This window comes from Echinops telfairi, unplaced genomic scaffold (assembly GCF_000313985.2).
Source record: "Echinops telfairi isolate 266 unplaced genomic scaffold, ASM31398v2 ScPeMD7_4225;HRSCAF=4972, whole genome shotgun sequence".
In the NCBI taxonomy this organism is placed as follows: domain Eukaryota; kingdom Metazoa; phylum Chordata; class Mammalia; order Afrosoricida; family Tenrecidae; genus Echinops; species Echinops telfairi.
This window is the reverse complement of record NW_022108124.1, coordinates 16,223,865-16,245,949: the sequence shown is the minus strand read 5'-3', so window position 1 is coordinate 16,245,949 and position 22,085 is coordinate 16,223,865. Positions and strand designations below refer to the sequence as shown.

The window sequence follows — 22,085 nt, the reverse complement described above, 5'->3', positions numbered from 1 at the left end:
AATCAAACAGTACCATCGGCCATGCCTCCCAATGGGGGAGGGGGGCAGTGTGGGGGGAGGGAGGTGGGGGGGGTGCCTGAAAAAGCCAGAAACTTTGAGACCACCCACTCGTTTGCAGCGCCTCTGATACAGTTCAGTGCAACTGTACCGCGGGCACTCTCGCACTCTCTCTGGTGTGTGTTCCATTTACTGTAACGCCTAAAACTGCTTCTATCCTTTATAAAAAACCCACTTGCACCACAAACCAGGCTTCGGAGTGAATTCTTTCTCTCGCGAAGCCAAAGACTGAGTTCTTTCTCACTAGAGAACACTAACACCTCCACAGTGGCACAGAAAGTACATTCAGATAAGGGCTAGCATGGCTTTGCTACAACTGCCCATGCACCAAGACAAAGCTAGGCAAACGCTTGGCTTCCAGAACTTTGCATCCAGTTGCTCAGAAAGCTGGAAAGATGTGACTTCTTGGCCTTTGGCTTTAGGAGCACAAGTCCTGGACACTGCAGGGATCTTCAAGGGGCATTATGGTCCAAAGGTGATATTTCCCTTCCTTCCACATTGACTTTGCCATCTCACCCCCAGCCATGTTACGGGGGCACTGCAGGACCTCTGCCAGCTGTGATGCAGCGGCACAATTCACAGGAGCCTGCTTTACCTCCTGCCCCCACAACACGATCCCTACGCGCTGAGCATTAAGGTAAACAGGCCTTCTATGGATTCCATTCCTGTTGCTTTAACACCACCTTCTTCTTACCCGCCGATTCCACTGCCCACCCGACCAGCCATGTGACCATTTAACTGCGAGACTAAAACTCTCACCGGGTCCTTTACCAGGTGGAGACGCCGGGTCAGTACACAAGTACCTGCAACACGGCATATGGAGTACAGAGGAGCACGATGATGTCTGTCCCCGAGAAGATCAACCTTCTGTAACGGACGGGTAAACACGCCACAGGAACCAAGTGACACTGTAATCTGAAAATCGTGTTAAGCAATCCATTTTAATCATGTAAGGCATTTGCAAATACAGTGGCGCAGGCCTGTCCTTTTGTAAGGCACGGGGTTCTGGAAGCCAGAAAATTGGTGCTTAAGGCGGGATACCACACATGTGAATTAATGTTGACCGTGCTCAAAACATGTTCCTCCACGGAGCCAGTGGGATCCACATGGAGAGGCTCACGTGGGCCTTTCCCATTTCCTCCATCACACTAGTTGCAAGAACAAAAGGGAGCCCGTCCACCTTCTGTTCCCCAATTTCTCTTCCTGGGCAGAGGGCAGCTCCGGGGTCCTGCTGTTTGGCCACAAAAAGGCAGCCCGATGCAGAGACAGGTCAACTTGCACACAAGTCCCCACTCAGAGGCTGTCCAGCTGAGGCCCTCAGATTGCACGGAGTCGCCCAGGACCTCCGGGAGGAGGTATTCAAGAGAGTGATACGTCTCTTACGTGCCACACTTCAAAACAGCCCTACCCTGTCTTTCCCTCTGAATGGAACAAGAAAAAGAACCAAATCCCTGTTCCCGCCCTTCCCTTCTGTAATGAGCTCTTCAAAGACAGCTCTTATCCAGAAACCAAGAGCAAATGAACTCTCTGAACAGCCCACACCTTTCCTCAATGACCTCTGGGGATTTGAAGAGCTCTCTTGGATCACACAAGTCCAGTCTGAGCCCTCCACAGTGTCCACTGTAGAACTGACCACTCTTCTCAACTACAGTTGCTGGGAGGACTCTGGGGCAGGTTGGAGCAAGGAAGGAAGAAGGCACAATGCACCCTTGTTCAAGGTTAAGATGAAGTGGGTCTGACTAGTCCTCATCATTGGTCTCCTCTCTCCCGCGGTCCCTGAGGGATGCTCGTCACTGACTCGAGAAGCTTTGCTCCTCCTGGGCAGGGTCTCATGGTGCTTTTTAAATTTCTCCAGGGTCCTAGCCCATCTGGGAGGCTGCAGGGTGAACTCACACAGGACACAGCGTCCACCCCTTTAGTCCAGCAGCAGAGACCAGGCAACACTGAGGTTCGGGGAGGGACCTTGATACTTGGTCACAAAAAGCTGCAACACCACTAAGGTGTTTAAGGGTCCTTTAATGGTCAAGATGCCCAATTCAGAATGATCTCCGCTCACAAGTTCCACCTGATAATGCAATTGTTACAAGAACAGAAGGGGGGGATGGTAACAATGCCCCCAGTTCTTTTCACTCGACTCCTCCTCTCAAGTGTATGTCAGAGGCAAAAGGAGGAGGAGGACAAGGAGGAGGAGGAAGGGGTCTGGTCCTATCTAAAGCCGCTGGACCAGAGCTATCAAAGCTGGCCAGGGGAAGGGAGTGGGGGCGGGGGGATGCCACCGAGAAGCCCAGCTGTTCCCTGAGTGCAGCCGGTGGCCTTCTCAGTCTTCAGGCACAAAGCACAGAGAGGAGGGTCCTCTCTTCAAACCTGGGGGCTGGGAAATGCCCTGGGGACGGCAACATTGGGTCAATTCCCTTTTCCCTGTCTTCTCAGCACATGGACCTGGGCAGTCTGAGAAGTTTGGGGTTCTGTGTCCTACAGTAGGGGAAGTGGATAAGTGTGTACCTCAGTGACACCCCCGGGGGGTTGGGCACAAAGTTCCACCACCACCGGGCTTTGAGCCATTCTACAAACTCGTTTTGGGTCCTTAAGGCTTCCTGGGTCAGGGGGAAGCCACACAGATTTAGCTGGAGCCCTTATTCTGGGGAGCCGGAAGAGGTGATGACCTTCTCTTGGGGCTCGTTTGGTTAAGGAAGACCTGCTAAAAGTCTTTTTAAAAAAATCCCCACTCAACATGCGAGGGCTAGAAAGAAAGGCTATACGCACCTAGGGAAGGGGATTCAGGAAGTGTTCTGAAAACTTCTGGATAGCATGTTTGGGGATGAAAGATACTGCGGTTTCCCCAGAACATGTACCCCGATGTCAACCACATGGAAAGCCACCTGATCAGAAGTCCTCCTGAACCCTTGCTGTGCGCCTCCCCCCCGCCCAACTTCCTTGCACCCAGCCACCTGCTGGAGGATCCGGAAGCCACGTTATCTCTACAGCAGCCCGGGGTGGGTGGGAACCACCACCAGTTTTGAGAGCCTATCTTTCGTAGGCAGGCAGAGGCCTGGAGCAGGAGGGGGTGCCACCAGTCTCATGGTGCCAAGAACCCACTTCTTTTTAGCAGCCTTCCCTGCTCCCACTTGGGGAGAGCCCATGGGTCATGCAACGGAGCCTTGCAGGCGGCTGCACCCATCCGGCCTAGGAGGTGTCAGGCTGCGCTTGACACTGAACCACACACGGGGAAGAAGGCTGGGACCGTCAGCCACACAGACGGGCAGAAGCCGCAGACACAGAGCCGCTACAGGGGGGACCTGGGACAGACGTGACAATGGCCCAGGACTCTGCTTCCGCCGAAGGTGCCAGGTTCACAGGACTTATCGTGGTGCCCTCACCAGACCCCTCCTCCTTCTCCTCCTCTTTCGTGGCTGCTGGAGGCTCCTGCATCTCCTCGGGGACAGCCTGAGGCCGGCTTGGGTAACTTCTGCTGCCTGAGACAGTCACGCGTGCGCGGGACCTCTCACCTGAGGTCTCTGGGTGCTGAACTGGTGTGGAGGTAGCTAGGCCCGGGAGGGAAATGTGGTCACCTGTGTCATCTTCCTCAAAGTCGTTAAGGCAGTACACTTCGTCCTGGTCGACATCCAGCGTCCGGAAGCCCTTGGTGACCACACCGGGCCGGGGATCCAGGATGCCCCCAAGGTGAGGCTGGGCCAGTTGCTGCCAGTGGTGGAGGGTGGCAGAGCCTTGCAGGAGGAAGGGCAGAGAAGGGAGCGTTAGAACGGGGCTCTACGATGATGGTCGTCTACCCACCCTCTGAGTGTTCAGAGCCCAGCCAGCCCGAGCTGAGTCTTCCAAGGGGACCCCAGGGGGGCCAGCCGTGGGGACCACGATGAGGCTGTAACCCATGTTCCACATGTGTCTGTCTGCAGGGGCGCCAGCTTAAGGAATCTGTATGTGATTTTCTTTCTTTTTTTTTTTTTTAAACTACTACAAAATAGTAGCGAACTATACTAAGTGATATAGTATATATATATATATATATATATATATAGTCCACTTTATTCTCCCAAACAGCCCATATTGGTAAAGGTTATGAAAAAACCCTTGCCTCCAAAAATCAACTTTTGGTAGCTGTATGTGATTTTCAAAGAGGAATGAGCACCTCTCTCCTGGGTGAGGATGCCTTTATTTTCTCCAACCAAAGTGAACCCCGAAATCTAAGACAAGCCATTCTGAAAACAGAAAATGGGGGGGAAAGCCTAGCAACGGCAGATGCAAAAAGCGAGGGGTACGGGTGCCGATTCCCTGCAGCACACCCGGAAACAGAGTCGACAGAAGTATTTTCGATCCAAGAGTCTACAGAAGGGTCCAGACAGGCAAACAAACAAAAACAACCTCACTGGCACGTTGTGAATGCTGACTCACAGCAACCCTCCAGGGCAGGGTAGAGACGTCCCGGGGAGTTTCTGAGACCATAGCTCTTCCTGGGAGTGGAAAGCCCCATCTTTCTCCCGTGGACTGCAGGCTCCGCCGCCAGAAAGGACGGGGGAGATATGGGGCAGAATGCCCAGTTCTTATGGAATTCAGAATCCAGGCTTTCTGGAGTCAAGGAGGCTGAGTGAACCCCTGGAATTATTGCCCCCCCCTAAATCACCTTTAAAGGTTAAACCAAAAATAGGGCCTCGGGTCTCCCGGAAATTAAAGCCCTAACTTAGCATACTTGGGAAGCCTGCTTAGCTTGAGACCTGCGCAGTCTCTGTGGATCTGATTGACAGCAGCAACGTGAAAGGTTAGAAGGGACGCTGGGGGGCGGGGGGGCAAGGGGGGCAATGGGCTCATGTTCACCAGGGAGTGGCCACTCGGGAAAGGAGGTGCGAACAAGCACAAGTGCATGGATGTCATCGTTATCGCCACACTACACAGAGACCTCTGTTGGGTTGGTGTGTTCTCAACAGGGCAGAAGGAGGCGATTTCGAAACAGCCTCTGAGCCCACAGCTCAGAGAAGAGCAAAGCCCCTCTCGACGAGCGGAGAGGATGAGCGGTGGGCGGAGCACGCCTTCTGGACTGGGGTTTTCTCTAGGGAGAGGGCTGGAGCTCTCGGGGTGACTTAAGAACCCGTAGGTCCACACAGAGGTTGGCAGTGGAGGGGACCATCTCGTCAGCGACACTTAGCCCAGCCCTGATCACGCCGTGCAGGGTCTGGAAGACCACCAGAGTCAGGCTAACCTGACTAGCATCCTGTGTCCCCTGAGGCCCTGGGGGTATCTCAGGTACTCCACACAGAGAGGCGTGCAAGGGTCACCTGGAAACCCGGGGAAAGGAGCATGCATGCAAGAGGAACCCAGGACCTTAGGTAAGCTGGCCTTCCCTGGGGTTCCGCCTGGCAGGGCGGCCCTGCTTCATCCCTAGGTTGTGAGAACAGGACGCTCTCGGCCCGCCGGCTGGGCGGTCACGCCCATGCTGCAGATGACGAGGTGGTCCACCCTCCCACGGCCGCACGAAGGATGGTTCCAAATCTCTCTGCAGAGGGAGCCGCTCTGGGTCCTTGGAAAGCAGAAACCCTCCCATCCCCGAGGGCCTCCCAGTTACCGGGGCTCCCCAAGAAGGATCCCTCCTTGTGGGTATCAGGAAGGGGAGCCGTGAAGGTCAGGGGCCATCAGTCAGCAGCCAGAGGGGAAACTGTAAAGACGGCAGGTGGTGGGCCAGGGCATGGCTGCAGAGAACCCATGTCCCTGAGTTCACCAACGCCACAGCCGGGCCGAGAAATCTCTCCACGGGACCCCGCAGCCGGGGAGTCATGAAGGCTTTGTAAGTGGGCATCGCAAATGGACTTGTTAAAAGGGAAAAAGCGTGCACACTGCCCACGCGTATTTAAAAGGCTTCTCATGCCCTGGTGGAGGTACGTGCCAGGAGTCCCTGTCAACAGTCATCTGCTGACCCTGAGCCTCCTGTAGAGAAGCAGGGAAACCTTCCCAATGGAAGAAGCAAGAGGCACGACGGCGAGTGGTGCAGAGGCCGGGCGTGGACGGATAAAATGAGCTTGTACAGATCAAACGCAGGCGGACGGATCAAGTGAGCGTGGATGGATTGGAGGCCCGGCCACCGCACACCTGTTTTCCAGGTGAGAAACCTGCAGAGTGGGGCTTCCTGACTGGCTGTGATTTTGGCCCCCTTCCTCTAAGGGGACACCTGACCATGCCTAGCGCCTGTGTGAGTTGCCACCTGGTGGGATGGGTGCTGCTGGCCCCAGACGCCACTGCCCGCCCCCTACAACGAATGAACAGGACTGTCCCTCATGTGAAAGCATCCTGACACACACACACACACACACACACACACACACAGACCTCAAGGTAACAGTTCTGGGGTTGAAAAGTCTTGCCCCGTAGCCTTGGAGAAGCTGAAGTAAGCCGTGGGCTCACCCCGCAAACAGTTCACGTACCCAGGGTGTCCCCGGTTCAGACCGCAGGACACGTGGGCGATGGGTAACCGCACTCACTCCTCAGAACCACCCTGGGGGGGCCTACAGACCAGGGCGTGGAGGGCCGGGAGGGTCAGACACTGATGGTGGCCATTCTTCCAGTGATTCAACACTGCCCAAGCCCTCCCAAATCCCACAGATCAGAGGACAGGAGAGGCCATCCGCAACCCTGGTGGGAACCTGGGTCAGGTGAGAGGAAGCTGTTGGCCCTCAGCTGCATGCATGGCCAGGTGGGTGTCCAGGCCCAGGAGACACACAGGCTTCTCTCTGGATGGGGCTTCCCACCCACCCCGTGCCCCACTCCCGGACCACGCGCCCACTGGCTGTGCTGACACTGGCCTGGTAACAAGACTGCATGGAAGAGATGCTATAGGGAAGCCACGTATGCCCAGGGTGGAGTGCACATCCAGTCTAAGAGGAAACCCTCGATACAATGTCCTGTCATCCCAACATGGGAGAAAGACGGCCAGGAAGAACAAGGGCTGGGAAAGGCCAGACCTCCCTGTTCTGCTACAGGAAGGATCTGAGCCCTGGCAACAGTCCTGCAGGCCTTAAACCCTTGTTTCCCACTGCCCCAAGGAATGACTGGGGTCCATTCCCCCCTCAAGGAAGGATTGGGGTCCCCATCTCCCTGCACTCCATGAATGGAATGGACCCCTTTTCCCCCCCCTCATGGATGGACTGGGACCCCCCACCCAATGGATGGACTGGGACCCTATCCCTCCTCCGCTCCATGGATGGACGGGACCCTCATCTCCCCCTCCCCATGGATGGCCTGAGATCCCATCTCCCCATTTCCCAAGGGTGGGCTTTCTAGATGGGTAGCAGATGTGCCATGTGAGCCCAGGAGGTACAAATGTCCCCAAGGCTGTGGGCCAGGAGACTGTCTTGGGAATAGTGTGGTGAGCGGTGTCATCCTTGTGCATCTTCATCCCGTTCCCTGGGCACCCGATTCTCACCTAAGACCCAGTTCACCTAGAGTGTGCACGTACATACTAAGTGCCCAAACACTCCATGTATTCCTGCACAGGCCTGTCGGGATAACTGTGATATTCCCGTTTTACAGACGAGCAAGCTGGGCAGAGCAAGGCAAAGGTACTCGCCAAAGGTAGCTCTGTCGAGGAGCAGCTGGCCGGGATAGAAATCTTGGTGGGCTTCAGTGCTCGTCCTCTTAACCATACGCGCTGCCCTCCCCAGTGCAGGGGGCCTCCCGTATGCGAGCCTCAGAAATCAGGGCACGCATCGCCACACAGGTGTGTCCATCCTGTCCGAAGTGATCATCCCTGGAAGCTTCCTCCAACCCGGCTGTGTCATTGAGTTCCGGTGGCCGCAGGCTGTCCCCACCCTGGCTGGGGACTCTGCCTCGCCTAGCAGCTGGGCAAAACATCTCACACACTTCTCTCCCTCTGCCACTACCTCTACTGTCTCATAGGTATTCTACCCTAAAGGCCTCACTCTGACGTGGGAGGGCCTATGGAAGCAGAACACACGGCTAACAAGCTCCCATGAGCCACTGCTTCCTTTGCCTCGAGACCAGAAGAATTGGATGATGCCCGACTACCACAAGACCTAACATTCTGAGACAAGACTCTATAAAAGACTCCTGAAATGCAGAACAGTCGTTCTAATTCTCACGCAGACGCCAGACGTTCTGAAGCCATGGAGAGTCGACAAGCCCGGTACCTGCCCTGCGTCATCTGTGAACCTCAAAGCAAACATTTTCCTGAAATCGTCTTAAACTCAAACAATCCTTTAGCTGAATGAGTAAAGACAAGCTGTCTGCCTTGACCATGGTGGCCCTCTTCAAGAACCCTCTGTATGGAATCAAATTGGCAGTAGCAACTCAAAAAGATTAGACAGAAACCTGAGGGAGCAATGCGTTTCGGTTCAGTGGGGAGGGAGAACTCAGGAAAGTGGCCGTACAACCCCAAGGACGTAATCAGTTGTCACTAAAAGGGACGTACGTGTAGAGATTGTTGAGTTGGGGTCCGGTTTCCTGTCTTGTCTCCACAGCAACCACCACCAAGACTCACGATCATAGCAGACGGGCCTCGTCAGAGCCTCGCCGTCTCCTTCCTATGTACTGCTCCCGCCCCACTTCTCCAGTGTGGGACACAGTCCGATTTCTCTCCACTGCCAGCCACCACTTCTTACTGCCACCGAGGCAACATCAAAACCCACCCGTTCCTTCCACCTCCATACCAAAAGTTGCTCGGCAGGCTAACTCACTCCAAACACACTGCCATCGAGTTGATTCTGACTCACAGTGACCCTATAGGACAGGGCAGAACCGGCCCTGCGGGTTTCCAAGGCTGTAATTCTTGTCATGTGAAGCAGGTGACGGTTTTGAACTGCTAACCCAGCAGTCTAATAATGCAGACACAACTGGTGGTGGGGCTTCTACGGGTAACTAACACAGTGGGGAAAGAGAGGGACATTTGTGTCCCGAGTTGACGCCAAGAGAAAGTACTGCATAACTTGGGTGTGGACAGCAGGGAAAGGTCAGTACAGCCACTGCCCCTTGGCCATTGCCTGTTGACCTGCCACCCCCGTGGCCCCCCACAAGCTGGTCACACACAGAGTCCATTTAAAATCAGAAAAGCTTCCAGGCTGTAAAAGTCAGAACTAGTCCTGCTGGAGAAGAGTTGAGATGTCTGAGTTTGTTTTCTGCATTCCATACGGACTCGTTTATCTGGAAATCCTATCTTGGTTACAACACACCAGGCAGGGAGGGCAAAACACAAGGGAGACTTGTGGTTGACCCGAGTCCTTATGACGGGTTTCTCTCGACTCGGAATGCTTTGTGTGGTTCTCACCTGCTTAAAACTGTTAAGTCGAAGGGACAAGAGTGCTACTTGCTTCAACACCTAGCCCAGCCACACCGGCTGACACCAGTCAAGAAGCAGACGGGACGGTTCATTCAACAGGACCGGACGCACAGATGGGGGACACAGATTGGCTATCTGCTGCAGTCCAACCCACTGTCTCTGGGGACCTCGCTCACAGCAGGTCCAGAGGCCACAGCAATCCTATCAGCTTCTTAGGGAGGCAAACAGGGGAGAGGGAGGGGAAAACCCAAGCCCCAATCTCAATGATGTGGAAATGCAGTCTGTTAGACCAGAGCTACTGGGAAGGGGCCAACGTGGAAGCCAGCAGCGTAAACAGCAACTGCTCGGTGCTAGCACAAGACAAAACACACCGCCACGTGCTTGCCTCGCAGGCACCTCGTGAGACAAGACGTGAGTCCCCCCACGGGGCTCAGCGAGGTGTGTGAACTTCTCCACTGTGACTGAGCCGGGCAGAACACCAAGCCCAACAGACTCCTCACAGACCATATGCCAAATATAGTCACATGCATGAACGGTGGAAGCGACTGTGTGTGCGAGCAAAACGCTCCTGCTTTTCCACTCGGGAGAGCCAGAGTGCTGCACCCGGAGAAAAGGGCACCTGTGGCCACAGGGGTGAGACGGGATTTCACCCCAAGAGGAGCAGGGTGCGGTCAGTACACCGAAGCTGTCCCTGCAAACCTACCGGGGTTTCTTGCTATTCACAAATGTCCTGCTTCCTGGGTCACAAGATTAACAGAGAGAGAGACAGACAGACAGAGAGATGTAAATCGGCAGAAACAAATGATGCAGATGGTGCTTGGACAACGAGCCCTAGAACCTGCTCTGGGATGATCTGACAGGGACGGAGCGTCAAAGCAGACAGGACGGAGATGGCAAATTCCAATGGGCTTGGAAAAACAGGAGGAGAAAGAAAAGGCAGAAAGTAAAATTGCAGAAATGGAAGATTTTATTGAAAAGGGGAGGGAAAAAACAAAACCAAAAAAACCCACAAAAACCAGACATAATTGTGGATGAGAACACAATCATCACAAAGCTTACAACTGAATAAACAGATCTTTTCAGAGTTGAGTGAGCCGGCCCTTTTCTGAAGCCTCAGAAGGACCTAAATTATACATTAACGCCAGTCCTGGAGGCAGCAGGAGAAACCTATCTATCCTGTCCCTCCCTTTGCAGTGAGTCTCGGGGGGGTTGCCTCCGCATAGCCTCACCCTGAAGCAGGCCTCCTCAGCACGACCGCTACTGCCCCCCTACGGGCAAAACTGAATCTCAGGGGAGGGGGTGCGACAATAATTATACTCTTTTACACGTAAAGCACAGATAGCCCTCTCTGTAAGAAGTCCCTTTAAGATTAACATTTCACAGGGGTGGCAATTAGGAAAATAAGGCCTCAAATGCTCCGTGGGGGTCGGGGAGGAAACTATTATTATTATTAAGGTTGAGGACCATTGCTCTAGACAGTGGTTCTCAACCTTGCTCAGGCCGCAACCCTTCAATACAGTTCCTCATGTGGTGGTGGCCTCCCAACCATACAATTATTTTCATTGCTACTTCATAGCTGTCATTCTGCAACTGTTATGAATCGGGCGACCCCTGTGAAAGGGTCGTTCAACCCCCAAAGGGGTCGCAACTCACAGGCTGAAAACCGCTGCTTTAGAGGAATTCTGACTTGGCTTTATGTCCGCAATTGCATGCGGAATCCTAAAATGCTTTCTCAGAAACTCACATGGGTCTCTCCATATTCAAGGAGAGAGAAAAAAAGCAAGCCTACTGGCAGTGTAATAACCAAAACAAATACTAAGCCAACCCTGCCACCCCCCAAACCTGCCCAAACCAGCTGCTATCAAGCTGGCTTCTCCTCATGGTGACCCCATGGCAGGGACCTCTCAGAAGAGATCTCACGCTTTTCTCAGGAGGCACCTCTGACCGGCTAACCTTTCAGGAAGGTCAGGGAAAGAGGATTTGACACTTCCTGCAGCAAAAGGTAAAAAGCAGAAAACACTGACCCCTCCAAAAGCCAACCAAGGTGAGTTCTTCCATGGGTTTAACACGATGGTGGTGGTGGGGGGGGGGGGGCGTGCGTCTGCTAACCTGAGGTGGGAACTACCCCAGGGAGAAAGGGCCCCCTGGCCCCTACGTGTAGGCATTTGGCAGCCTTGCTCAGAATTCTGCACAAACCCCCTCCCTCAGTGGGAGAGGGTCAGGCCAGATCTCAGAGCGGTCCGGTCACTTCTACACCGTCACTGGCAAAAAACACTGACTGCTCTACTACAATCCCTGCTTGGACACCAAACTAAATCTGGGAGGGGGCAAAGCGGGGTTCCTTCCTGTCTGGCCACAACGTGGACAACCGCTGCGGGTCCAGATGGGAAAGCATCGCAGCTGCGGGGACGCCAGAGTCCTCGTTCTTTGCTTCGGTTCGGCCCGCAGCCTGCTGTCTAGCCTGCTGTCTGGGGAGGGGTTTGAACCTGTAACCCCGGGCACTCAGTGGAACTCAAACCAGCAGCGGGGGTGGCTATCTCGGAAGAAGAAGGAGTAGGCCCGACAGGGGTTCCCCGCTTCCCGGTGGTGGATCAGGGCCCACAGGGAGTCGCCGATGAGGACGGAGAGGGGCCGCGGCCCCTTGTGATCACCTTCCAGGGGCTTCACGATCTGGAGTTTCTCGGGCAGGTAGGAGCGGCTGCTGAAGGACATGCTGGAGAAGCCTGTGAACTCGGAGAGGCGGGAGTGCGCGCCTAGGGACATGATGCTCTCGGTGGGCGTCAGCGAGCCGCTGAGCAGCTCGCCCTTCTCGGCCAGCTCCCGGAGCTTCCGCTCCTGCTCCTCCTGGAAGAAGCGCCGCTCCGACAGGTAGTTCTCCCGGCGCAGGGACAGCCTCCTCAGCGCCGTCTCCAGGTCGTGGGAGCCGGGCGTGCCCGGGGTGCCAGGCTTTCTATGGCTGTCCTCGGTCCTGGAAGGAGGGGAGGTGGGTTAGGGTGTGTGAGCTGGTGTGCCCACAGAGGCTCTGTGCACCTTATCTGGCGGCTGCTGGGTTTCTAAGGAACTCAGCGCAGGCCTTTAAAATCGGGGCCCAAACGGGGAGGCCACACACATGCTCCCCGCCAACACTCCCCCGAAAGAAACAGCTCTTGCTTGCAAATGCGACCTTGGAGGGAAGGCCCACTGGCTCATGGGGTGGGGATTTGTACCAGCAGACGCATCTCCAGGATGCCCTGGGGGCTCCAGCCCACACCACCAGGGCATCCAGGCGAGTGTCGCCCAGCGGGACCCCTGTGGTCTCCCAGTGCGTCTCAAAGCCACGTGTCCACAGACACCAGCACAAGAGGAAACTGGCGGAAGACTCCGTGTTCAGCGGCACTAGGAGAAGGCCCCAGAACATCACTAGCAAGCCTGGTCGACCTGGGCCCCAGAGGGGCGAAGCAGTTGGAAAAGTGGTGCTGGCAGATTTACCGGAGGCCACACACTGTGTGGCCCCGACTCTTGTGGCTGAGGGAGGAACAAACTATGGGGGCTCCAGGGCACAAGGGAGAGAAGATGAGGCCAGAGACAAGAGGGTTGGCAAGTGCTGACTTGGGAGAAAGGGCAGACGGAGGTCCGTAAGAGGGAGAAGAGGAATCATGGGGCTGGGTGGAACCCTGGGGGTGCTGAGGAGTGATTTGAACTCTTGCACGGTGAGTTAGTTAATTGTGCCAGCCTGGCCGATAATCACATGTGGTGCTGGTTGAAAGGCGGAGGGATAAATGGGTGGTGAAGCCTCGCCTTTCTAGTTCTCGGGTCTCTTGTTTTGTGATGGTTGTATTAGGTGCAGCTGCCTTAGCAGTTCCCTGCTTCAGATTGCAAGATGGACTTCCTACAAGACATCCCCAAGGAGAAGCCACATGGACCTATCCCGATGCAGCCCTGGGTGCTGGAGCAGCCGTGTGGAGACCCCTGCTAGTGCTGAGATGCTTGTTCGTTCACGGACTCAGCTTTCCTCCTGCAGTCAGCATCATTGCCTCTGTTTTGTGAGGTAGAGGACTTTGTGGACTGGTGTTGGGTTAATGGGTTAATGTTGGACTTGTGGGCTTGGGCAGCATTGGGTTGGGATGTTTTCGTGATGCACCTTTTCTTTACATAAAACTCTCTCTTATACATGAGTCGCTGTGGATTTGTTTCCCCAAAGTACCTAGACTATTACACACGGATACAGGATTGATGGTCTGAAACAAACCCCCACCTAATTCACAATGAAAAATTCATTTAAAAAAATTGGACATTCCCTTACAGAAGGGTCACAAGGAAGAGATGAATCAGTCAGGGTGCAGTGTAACAAATGTGAAACATACAACTTTCTTTGGGTTCTTTAATGCTTCCCCCCCACCCCCCACCCCCACTATCATGATCTCAATTCTACCTTACAAATCCGGCTGGACCAGAGCATGTACATGGATACAAATAAGAGCTCGTAACACAGGGAATCCAGGACAGATAAATCCCCAAGGACCAATAATGAGTGTAGTGATGCCAGAAGGGCAAGGGTAAGGTGGGGGAAAAAGGGGGAACCAATCACAAGGATCTACATATAACCCCCTCCCTGGAGGACAGACAACAAAAAAGTGGGTGAAGGGAGCCAGCGGTTGGTGTAAGACATGGGGTGGGGGAGGTTATAAATTATCAAGATTTCATGAGGAAGGGAGGGTGAGAGAGGGGGTAAATGAGGAGCTGATACCAAGGGCTCAAGTAGAAAAAATGTATTTTGAAACTGATGATGTCAAAAACCATATGTACAAATGGGCTGGACACAATGGATGGATGAATGGATTGTGAAAAGAGCTGTAAGAGCCCCCAATAACATGATTAAAATTTTTAAAACTTAAACTTATTTGGCCTACTGCCCCCTCTTCAGAGAAAAGCAAAACAAAATAAAAAACCTACTCAAACAAAAACAAAACATGGGCTCCCTGGAAATTAAAAAGCATTTGTACTATAGCCCAGAATCCAGGATCAAGTTTCAGGATCTGCTCTCGTGGCAGCATCCACCGGAGAGCAGGGGGGGAGAGGGGGGCGGCTTTCCCCGCTCTGGGAAACACTGCCTCCCCCTCTGACTCCCGACTCCCGTGAAAAGCCACTGCCTGGAAAGCACAGGAAGTCGGGGTGTGCCCGCCCTCAGTGAGCCTCAGCGCCCCCAGAGCATCTCCCTTGTGAATCTTCAGGAAGAAGCCTCTGGGAGACCATCCTGACCACAGCAGGGCGGTGGGTGCGCGGCACGCTTGCTTCAGATGTAAGGAGCTGAGGCCACAAAGAACCGAACCGGTTCTTCCAGTCTGAGGACAATGGGGCTCGGGGCAGACCACTGTTGGAGGGGTGGAGATGGGGTAGGTGCCACAGAGTTTCAGGATGGAGAGACTGACCCTTGGGGGACGTGGGGGGGGGGCACACATATGACAGGCCCTTGCTGGGGGGCTGGCTGTCCCTACCCATTTCCTGAAGCAAACCCCTAGGCCCGAGACAGAGAGCCCACGTCTCCACCAGGCCTCCCAAACATCCACGCATGAGAGGAAGATTAAGTCCCCCAAACGCACCTCTGGTATTTTACCCCAAAGCATACTTTCTGGTGTCCTCTTGTTCACTGCTATCAGCTGCCCTTGATGCCCACTCCTGGAGCAGAAGGGGCTCCACTGGGTTTCCCGTGACTGGGCTTCCAGCAGCGGGTCACCTGGCCTTCCTCCCGGGTGGGCTCAAACCACCCACCTATCAGTTATCAGCCGGGCACATACGTGTTGGCAATGCCCAGGACATGCCACGTGCTGTCTAGTCAGGCTTCTTCAAACTATTCCAGAGACTAAAATTCGGAGAAGCGTGTACGCTCGGTGGATTGATAACAACATGCCCGGAGGAGATGGAGGGCCTCTCTAGTCTCAGGGGTGAGATGCCTGTCAGCCTCCTTCCTGTGTTTAGGGGCATGCGTGGTCCCAGCCACACTCCCACTCATCCCCCACAACAGAAAGCAACAGAGCCCCCCCGCCCCCACCGCTCACGCACCCCAGGTCGGACGACTCTGCCTCGAGGATGATGCTGCTGGTCTTGTTGTCAAGGACGACGTTGCCCACGTCGCTGCCGTAGAAGCTGGACCGCGGGGTGCTCACGCAGCTGGACAGGAGGGAGTTCATGGCAGAGGACTGGTTGGAGCCGGGGATGTTCATGGGGGACGGGGTCAGGGACCTCTGCTTGACCACTTGGTTGATGTTTCGCACCGTCTCGAAGACGCGCTTCTGGTGGCTGGGGAGAATGCACAACAGCCCAGAATAAGCGGACGGAGCCGTGACCTGGGTCTTAAGCTCTCCCCATGGGCCCAGGGAGGCCGCTGACCCACCGGGGAGCCCCACGCAAACCCCCGCCTGGCACCAGCTCTCTGCAACCTCCCGTATGTGCCTCAGGGTCCTCACTGCTGTCTACTGCACAGGAGACACTCCGTAACCCCGGAAGCAGGGTCCCAAGGATAACCCGTGTCACATCTCTAAAGCTTGTCCTACAGGTAACAGTGCTCACATGCTACTTTGCCCCCAATTCATGAGCTGGCTGTCAGGTGACACCCAGCAGCCCTCGGCGGATGCCAGTGTAGAACTGCCCCCCAGGGTTCCAGAAACTGTAACCCAGGTCTTTGTCGTGGGGAGTGCTAGGTGAGCCCAAAGTGCCAAGCACATGATCAGTGGCTTGTGTGCTTAACTCTTGTGCCATCGGCGCCGCCTGTCACCAGCGAGTGCCCTCGCTTTACGAACAGCCACTAGAAAGCACGCTCCACAAGGCAGGGCCATTTGTCCATTATGTCCACACACGGCTGTCCAATGGATGGAATGTCCACTCTTCACACCCAGGGCCGCACGACAAGCCCTTACTCGGCCCACAAACTGCTGAGCCCCAGGTGCCACGTCTGTACGCGTGGAGGTGCCACGTGTGGAGGTGCCACCCCTGGGTGCTAGCTGGTACCCTGCCTTCTCAGGAGAAAAGGGTGGGCGCTTTTCCATAGCAGCTGCTTCCTTCTGGGACCCCCGGGGGAGTCTGACATGTGCACTGAAGCCTGTTCCCCTACAGGGCCCAGACAGGGAGGAGACACCGAAATCGGGCCCCTGGGTCCCTCGCACACACCTCGGGCAGGCCGAGCACCCGGTGTGAAGCCAGGAAGGGAGTTCCAGCTAAGGGAGGTGGGAAGGGCGTTGCTCTCCCTCCTAAGTTTCCTGGAACCTCACCACTCATCTTTAAAGCCTTCCAAACGGAATTGGGAGGGGCAGGTGTGTCTAGGGCCCTTGGTCTGGCCAGGGAAGGGCCCGGTCATCACTAGGTCTGACCAAGGCAGGGGTGGGGGGAAAAGGCCACACACTGCTCTTTGGGAAGCTTAGAATACAAAAGGCCGTACGTGACATCCGCAGACTCGGGGTCTTCCAACTGCAGCTCTTTCCGCATCGTCCCCTCGATCTCTGCCGCCAAGGAGTCCTGGGGAAAGCCGGGGACACACTCCATGTGAGCAGGAGGGCATTCAGAGGCCCCGTCTCCAGACAGAGGCCTGCCAGCCAGGCCGGCCACCGGTGGGTGCCTGGACGGGAGCTCACGAGGCCAGCGGGCTTCCCACACAGCCAGCTGCTGGCATGTTCCCTGGGCCAGAGGCCCCGGAGAGCTTCCGCATGGCTGGCCTGGCCACAGCGGGTAGCGAGCTAGGGACACTGAGCAGGAAACTCGAGACACAGGGGGCCAAGTGTCTGGGGCAAACCCGCATGGGGCCCTGTCCCTACAGCCACATCCAGGGGCAGTTCCCTGTCCTACGGGGTCGCATCAACAACGGGAGAGCAACAAGTGCTGGACCTTTATGGGAACCTATCACCTATCCTTTTCCTTTCTTTCCCTTCCTTCCCGTCTTTCCTGCAAACTCTCGCCAAATGGCCAGCCTCTGCGTCAGCAGCCGAGGCTTCCCCATGGCATCACGGGTGGGGTGGGGGGTGGGAGGTGGGAAGGGTGACGGCAGTTGAGCGAGCTTCAGTTGGGGAGCGGATCAGGGAGAAAGGTGAAGGCAGGCTGTTGGAGGTCAGAAAAAACAGCCTACTAGTGACATCCTGCAGGCATGGCAGCAGGTGTGTGTGTGTGGGGGGGTCACTTTACAGATCCTCCTGAATCCATCTCTTAGGGGCAGAGTAGAAGAGAGGAGTGGCGTTCAGGCTAGGATACGGCATCCGCTCATCTTCTGGGTTTAAGAACCCACCAGCGGCTGGGCTCCTGGGCCCTCAATTCAGATCCTAATCCCAGCTGCACTAGGGGGATGCTCACTACCAGGACTGGACTCGAGTGGCTGGAGCCACTGTCCCACTGAGAGGGTGGACAGTAGGCTGTTGGGAAGGATGTGTGCCCCCTCAACAAACACACACACATTCACTCACCATGGGAAACAGGCCCAGGGAGTGGTAGCGCCGGGCCGTGGTGTTGGGCATGGTCTTGTTCCTGAGGTTCTTGAGCTCCTCCTGCGCCTCCTGGAGCATCTCCATGCACTCTGCGTACTTGTCCTCCAGCTCCCGCAGCTGCAGGGGGACACGGGCCGTCAGCCGGATCCCTGGGCACCCAGGAGGGCGCCCCATGACCCAGAGGGGCACAAACAGAGACCACCCCCCTGCCTGGTGCATCCGGGCCCGATGCAGACACTCTCAAGGGCTTGCTTTGTCTTTGACTGGGGCAAGCTGGCTGTGTCCCCAGTGAACCCGGGCACCATGGCACAAAATGCCACCAGGTCCCACGTCACCCACCCCATGGGAACAGCATAGGGAATCTGTACCAACAGGAACGTGTTGGCAGAATTTCAGAAGCAGCTCACTGAGCCTTTTCCTCCCAGTCTGTTTGGTATCGGAGCAACATGCTAGCTAGCTAGCGTTCAAGGGTGGACAGGTGGTGGCTGTGTGTGGGGTATACTGACCAGCAATCAAACCACGGTCTTCTACAAGGAAGGCCAGAATTCTATCTGCTTCCACCCCTGACCCCACAGCCCCCCCCATTTGGGGCAAGCTTCCAGGCTCAGAAATTGCCCTGGGGAAGTGACATCAAAGATCTTTAAAAGAGAGAGAACGAGTGGACATCGCTAAGGCCCTAATCTCAAGTCTCCCAGGCCACATATTTGGCTGTGGCCTGTTCTGCATTGCCTTGTTTCACCTGTCTGAGTGTCTGCCAGGTGTCTGTGCAGACTAGCCTCCCAGAGCCCAAGCCTGCGTGACCACAGAGCCCAGACCCGGGAGCTGACCCCCACACGGGAACCCAGAGACATGCCAGTGCGCAGCCGTGGGTGGGTCCAATGGGCATGACCACGGCCTGTCAGAGGGAGGCAGGTGTGCTCAGCTGGGCTCAGAGGACCGAGGGGCTGAGGGAGAAGCACTGACCTCGGCCGTGAGCTGCCGTTGGGCGTCCTTGGCAGCCCCCAGGTGCTGCATGAGCTCTTCATTCTCCACGGCACACTAGGAGGGGCAGGGAGAGTCACAGTTAGCACCTAGTTAAGGCGGGAGGGGAGGGAGCCCTAGAACCCAGCTCATTTTCAAGGTATGGGACGGGGTTGGTGGGGGGGGGGGGGGGGGGGAGAATGTTCTAAAATTGATTGGGTACCGATGGGACAAGTCTTCTCGCTACGACTGAATAACTGATGGACTGATTATGTTCCAATAAAACTTTAAAAAAATTTTTAAAGGATTCAAAAACATAAGACCATCAGTCCAAAAATTCCTCAGTGAAGTACCCTGGCCAGGAGGCAACAACAACATTACACACCACCCTGAGGCCAGCGCAGGAGACAGTGCCCCACAGAAACCCACATGGAGCAAACGTCCCCAAACAAGGAACCGATGACTCGGGAAGAACCAAGAAACTGTACACGACACACAGACAGACACACGGACGGCAGCCCCGTCCACAATAACAAATACGGGCACATCCACCATTGCACCGAGTGTTCCTGGACTCAGCACACTAGGAGGAAACCCCCAGTGGCTGCCTGGAGCTCCCTGCTTTCGCTCGCACAGGACGGTCTCAGCACAAAGCGACAGCGGCCATTCTCGCTTCCCCTGGACGGAGTCCCCACCCTTCCCACGGCCACAGCGTCCCAAACCCATGCTCATGTTCCGTCGTCACCCTGCACCTGACTCCAGACAGGCTCTTGGGAAGGGTCCTGAGACAGGCTGGCAAAGGCCTGTCTGGGGCGTGCGACAGTGTCTGAGCTGTTTCCTCTTACGTGGAAAGGGACGCTGGGCCCTGGCTACTGTGTCAGACAGAACACTGTGGGGGAGAGGGGGTGTCCATTTATTCATTCCGGAAACTCTGTATCTGCCGCCGCTGCCTTAAGGAATCGTACGAAAGCTCAGATTATGCTTATGAGACAAGTGATGATAAACAGGACCCCTCGCCCATTCCGTTTCACACTGATGAATGCATGAGGCTCCTTTTGGTTCTCCGGGGAACCAGCACAATCCCCTACAGTACGAAGCTTCCCGAGGAAATGCCCCTTCCTCCCAAGCTCCAGACGGCACGAGGCTCCTGCCTGCGAGGCCCAGAAGGACGCCTCACCGCTTTGGCCTTCTTCTGCAAGTCCACGATTTGTGACAGCAGGTGCGTGATCTCCTCCTGCTGGCGGGCAGCATCCTCGGTCTTCTTGGCCAGCTCCTCGGAGATACTGGCAATCTGGACGTTGGCATCCCCTGTGGCGGAGAAGAACAGGGAAGAGTCAGACCGCCGCGGGAGCGTGCCCAGAGAGGAGGCTTCTTGGGGCTTTGTGTGATAAAAGCCCCCTTCCTGTGCGATCATGAGGTGTCCCCGGGTTCAGGTATCAAAATACCCCAACAAACAACCATATGATATTAATGAGGGGAGTTGGAATGGAGAACCAAAGCCCATCTGTAGACAATTGGATATCCCCCCACAGAGGGCTATAAGGAAGGGATGATTCAACCGGGATGCAGTATAGCACCGACGAACCACACATCATTCCTCTAGTTCCTTAATGCTTCCCCCACCCCCACTACCAAGGTCCAGTTCTACCTTACAAATCTGGCTAGACTGGAGAACACACATTGGTACAGATAAGAGCTCTTGGCACGTGAAATTAAGGACAGATAATCCCCTCAGGAACAGCTGTGAGAGCAGTGATACCATGAGGGTAGGGGGATGGCCGGGCTGGGGGAAGGGGGAGAAAGGGGAACCCATCCCAAAAAGGATATGAATAACAGACATGTGGATGAAGAGAGACAACAACAGACAGTGTAAGATACGAAGTAATGATAACAACAGATGATTGATCGAGGATTCATGAAGGTGGAATGGGGGGGCGGGGGAAAAAAGAGGAGCTGATACCAAGGGCTCAAGTAGAAAATGTTTGGAAATGATGATGGTAACCTATGTACAGCTATGCTTAATACAACTGATGCATGGAGTGTTATAGGAACTGTAAGTGTCCCCCCCAATAAAAATGATCTTTTTTAAAAAGAAGCGTCCCTTTCCTCATAAGACAGGGCTGGAGGGGGCCCAGGGTGGAGAGTGCATGTGGGTGAGGGTGGGGTTGGCACAAGTGTTTTTCGACCTTGGGAAGCAGAGGGCAATCCTCAGCACTCTGTGAGTCATGGGATGGGCATCGGCGGCCACACCCCACCAAGGTGTGAACCCCACACTCCACACACAGACTGGGGTGCACCCTGACCCTGAGAGGAGCCGCCAGGGGTGCACACATGCCATTCCCTGGGGTGTCGAGACCTCGGTCGTGGCTGTGACTCATTTCACTAGGTTTGCACAGGGGGGGGCTTGTCGCTTCACCAAGTGCTCTGCTGAAGTTAAAAACATCCCCTTTGCTCTTCTGCCTTATCTTATCTCGTCCATGGATGAAGGAGAGGCCAAGGAGGTGGGGAGCGATTCTTATTTGCAAAGGTGAGTGCCCTGGACTCAGCTTTCACAAACCAAGTTACTAGGAAGCAGTTTTCCCCACCTCTTCCAGATAAGTCTCTGCAGCCGGGCACAACGTTACGAAACAAAACACAACAGAAAACCAGTCCCGTTGCCAAGTTGATACCCCTTCCTGGCACCCGTACGGGACAGAGTCAGAACCACTCCATCGGGCTTCCATATCTATAGATTGCCGTGGAAGCCGACGGCCTCACCTTTCATTGAGGGAGAAGGGTTGGTGGGTTCAAACCTTTGCAGCTGAGCACTTAGGAACCAAACAGTTCCAATATTCGAAATGAAAACTAACATTAAAATCCGTCGTCCGTTTCAGAGGGAGATGGAGACGATTTCTGGCTGACCATCTAGCACCCAGTTTCTCATCATGAATCCGGATGGGTGGAAGATGCTACACAAGAATGGGGGTGGGGGGCTCTGGTTTTTAAGACGCTGCTCCTGAGTCACCAGCAGGCAGGGGACGGGAGTATCCCAGGTGATGCAAGCCTGCCCAGCTGGTGGCCGCTGAGCCTCTGAGTCGGCTCCTGACTCAGGCGACCCACGCACAGTGGGACGGGGCCTCTGTGACCCACGGGGCTTTCACGGGCTGACGTGACACTCAGAGCCAGGACTTTCTTCCTGATTCCTCTCAGTCTGGAAAACGTTGCTGAAACCTGTTCATCGTTCTACATGCAGACCAGCCGACCCAACAGGAGGTTGGTGGCTGCAGGGACGGCGAAGATTCTACCGCCTGCTGCCCTCCCTCTCTGCCCCACACAGCAGACCTGGGAAGGGG

At 55.3% G+C, this 22,085-nt stretch overlaps 1 protein-coding gene and 1 pseudogene across 6 annotated transcripts in view; both read right to left on the bottom strand.

The window, feature by feature from the left end:
• The window catches only part of TRAK1 (trafficking kinesin protein 1), a 153,500-nt gene that overhangs the window by 15,453 nt on the left and 115,962 nt on the right, over positions 1-22,085 (bottom strand). For 2 of the 6 annotated variants that reach the window (XM_045295059.1, XM_045295060.1), the window contains exons 8-14: positions 19,931-20,061; positions 18,757-18,831; positions 17,773-17,910; positions 16,761-16,837; positions 15,389-15,625; positions 12,001-12,317; positions 3,435-3,782 (exon numbers count right to left, since the gene is read on the bottom strand). In XM_045295059.1, the coding sequence (XP_045150994.1) occupies positions 3,435-3,782; positions 12,001-12,317; positions 15,389-15,625; positions 16,761-16,837; positions 17,773-17,910; positions 18,757-18,831; positions 19,931-20,061 (1,323 nt within the window). The remainder of the gene's footprint in view (positions 1-3,434; positions 3,783-12,000; positions 12,318-15,388; positions 15,626-16,760; positions 16,838-17,772; positions 17,911-18,756; positions 18,832-19,930; positions 20,062-22,085) is intronic. The other 4 variants (XM_030886952.2, XM_004708555.3, XM_030886953.2 and 1 more) reach the window with 2 other exon arrangements.
• Positions 4,051-4,170, bottom strand: LOC115871285 (annotated as a pseudogene).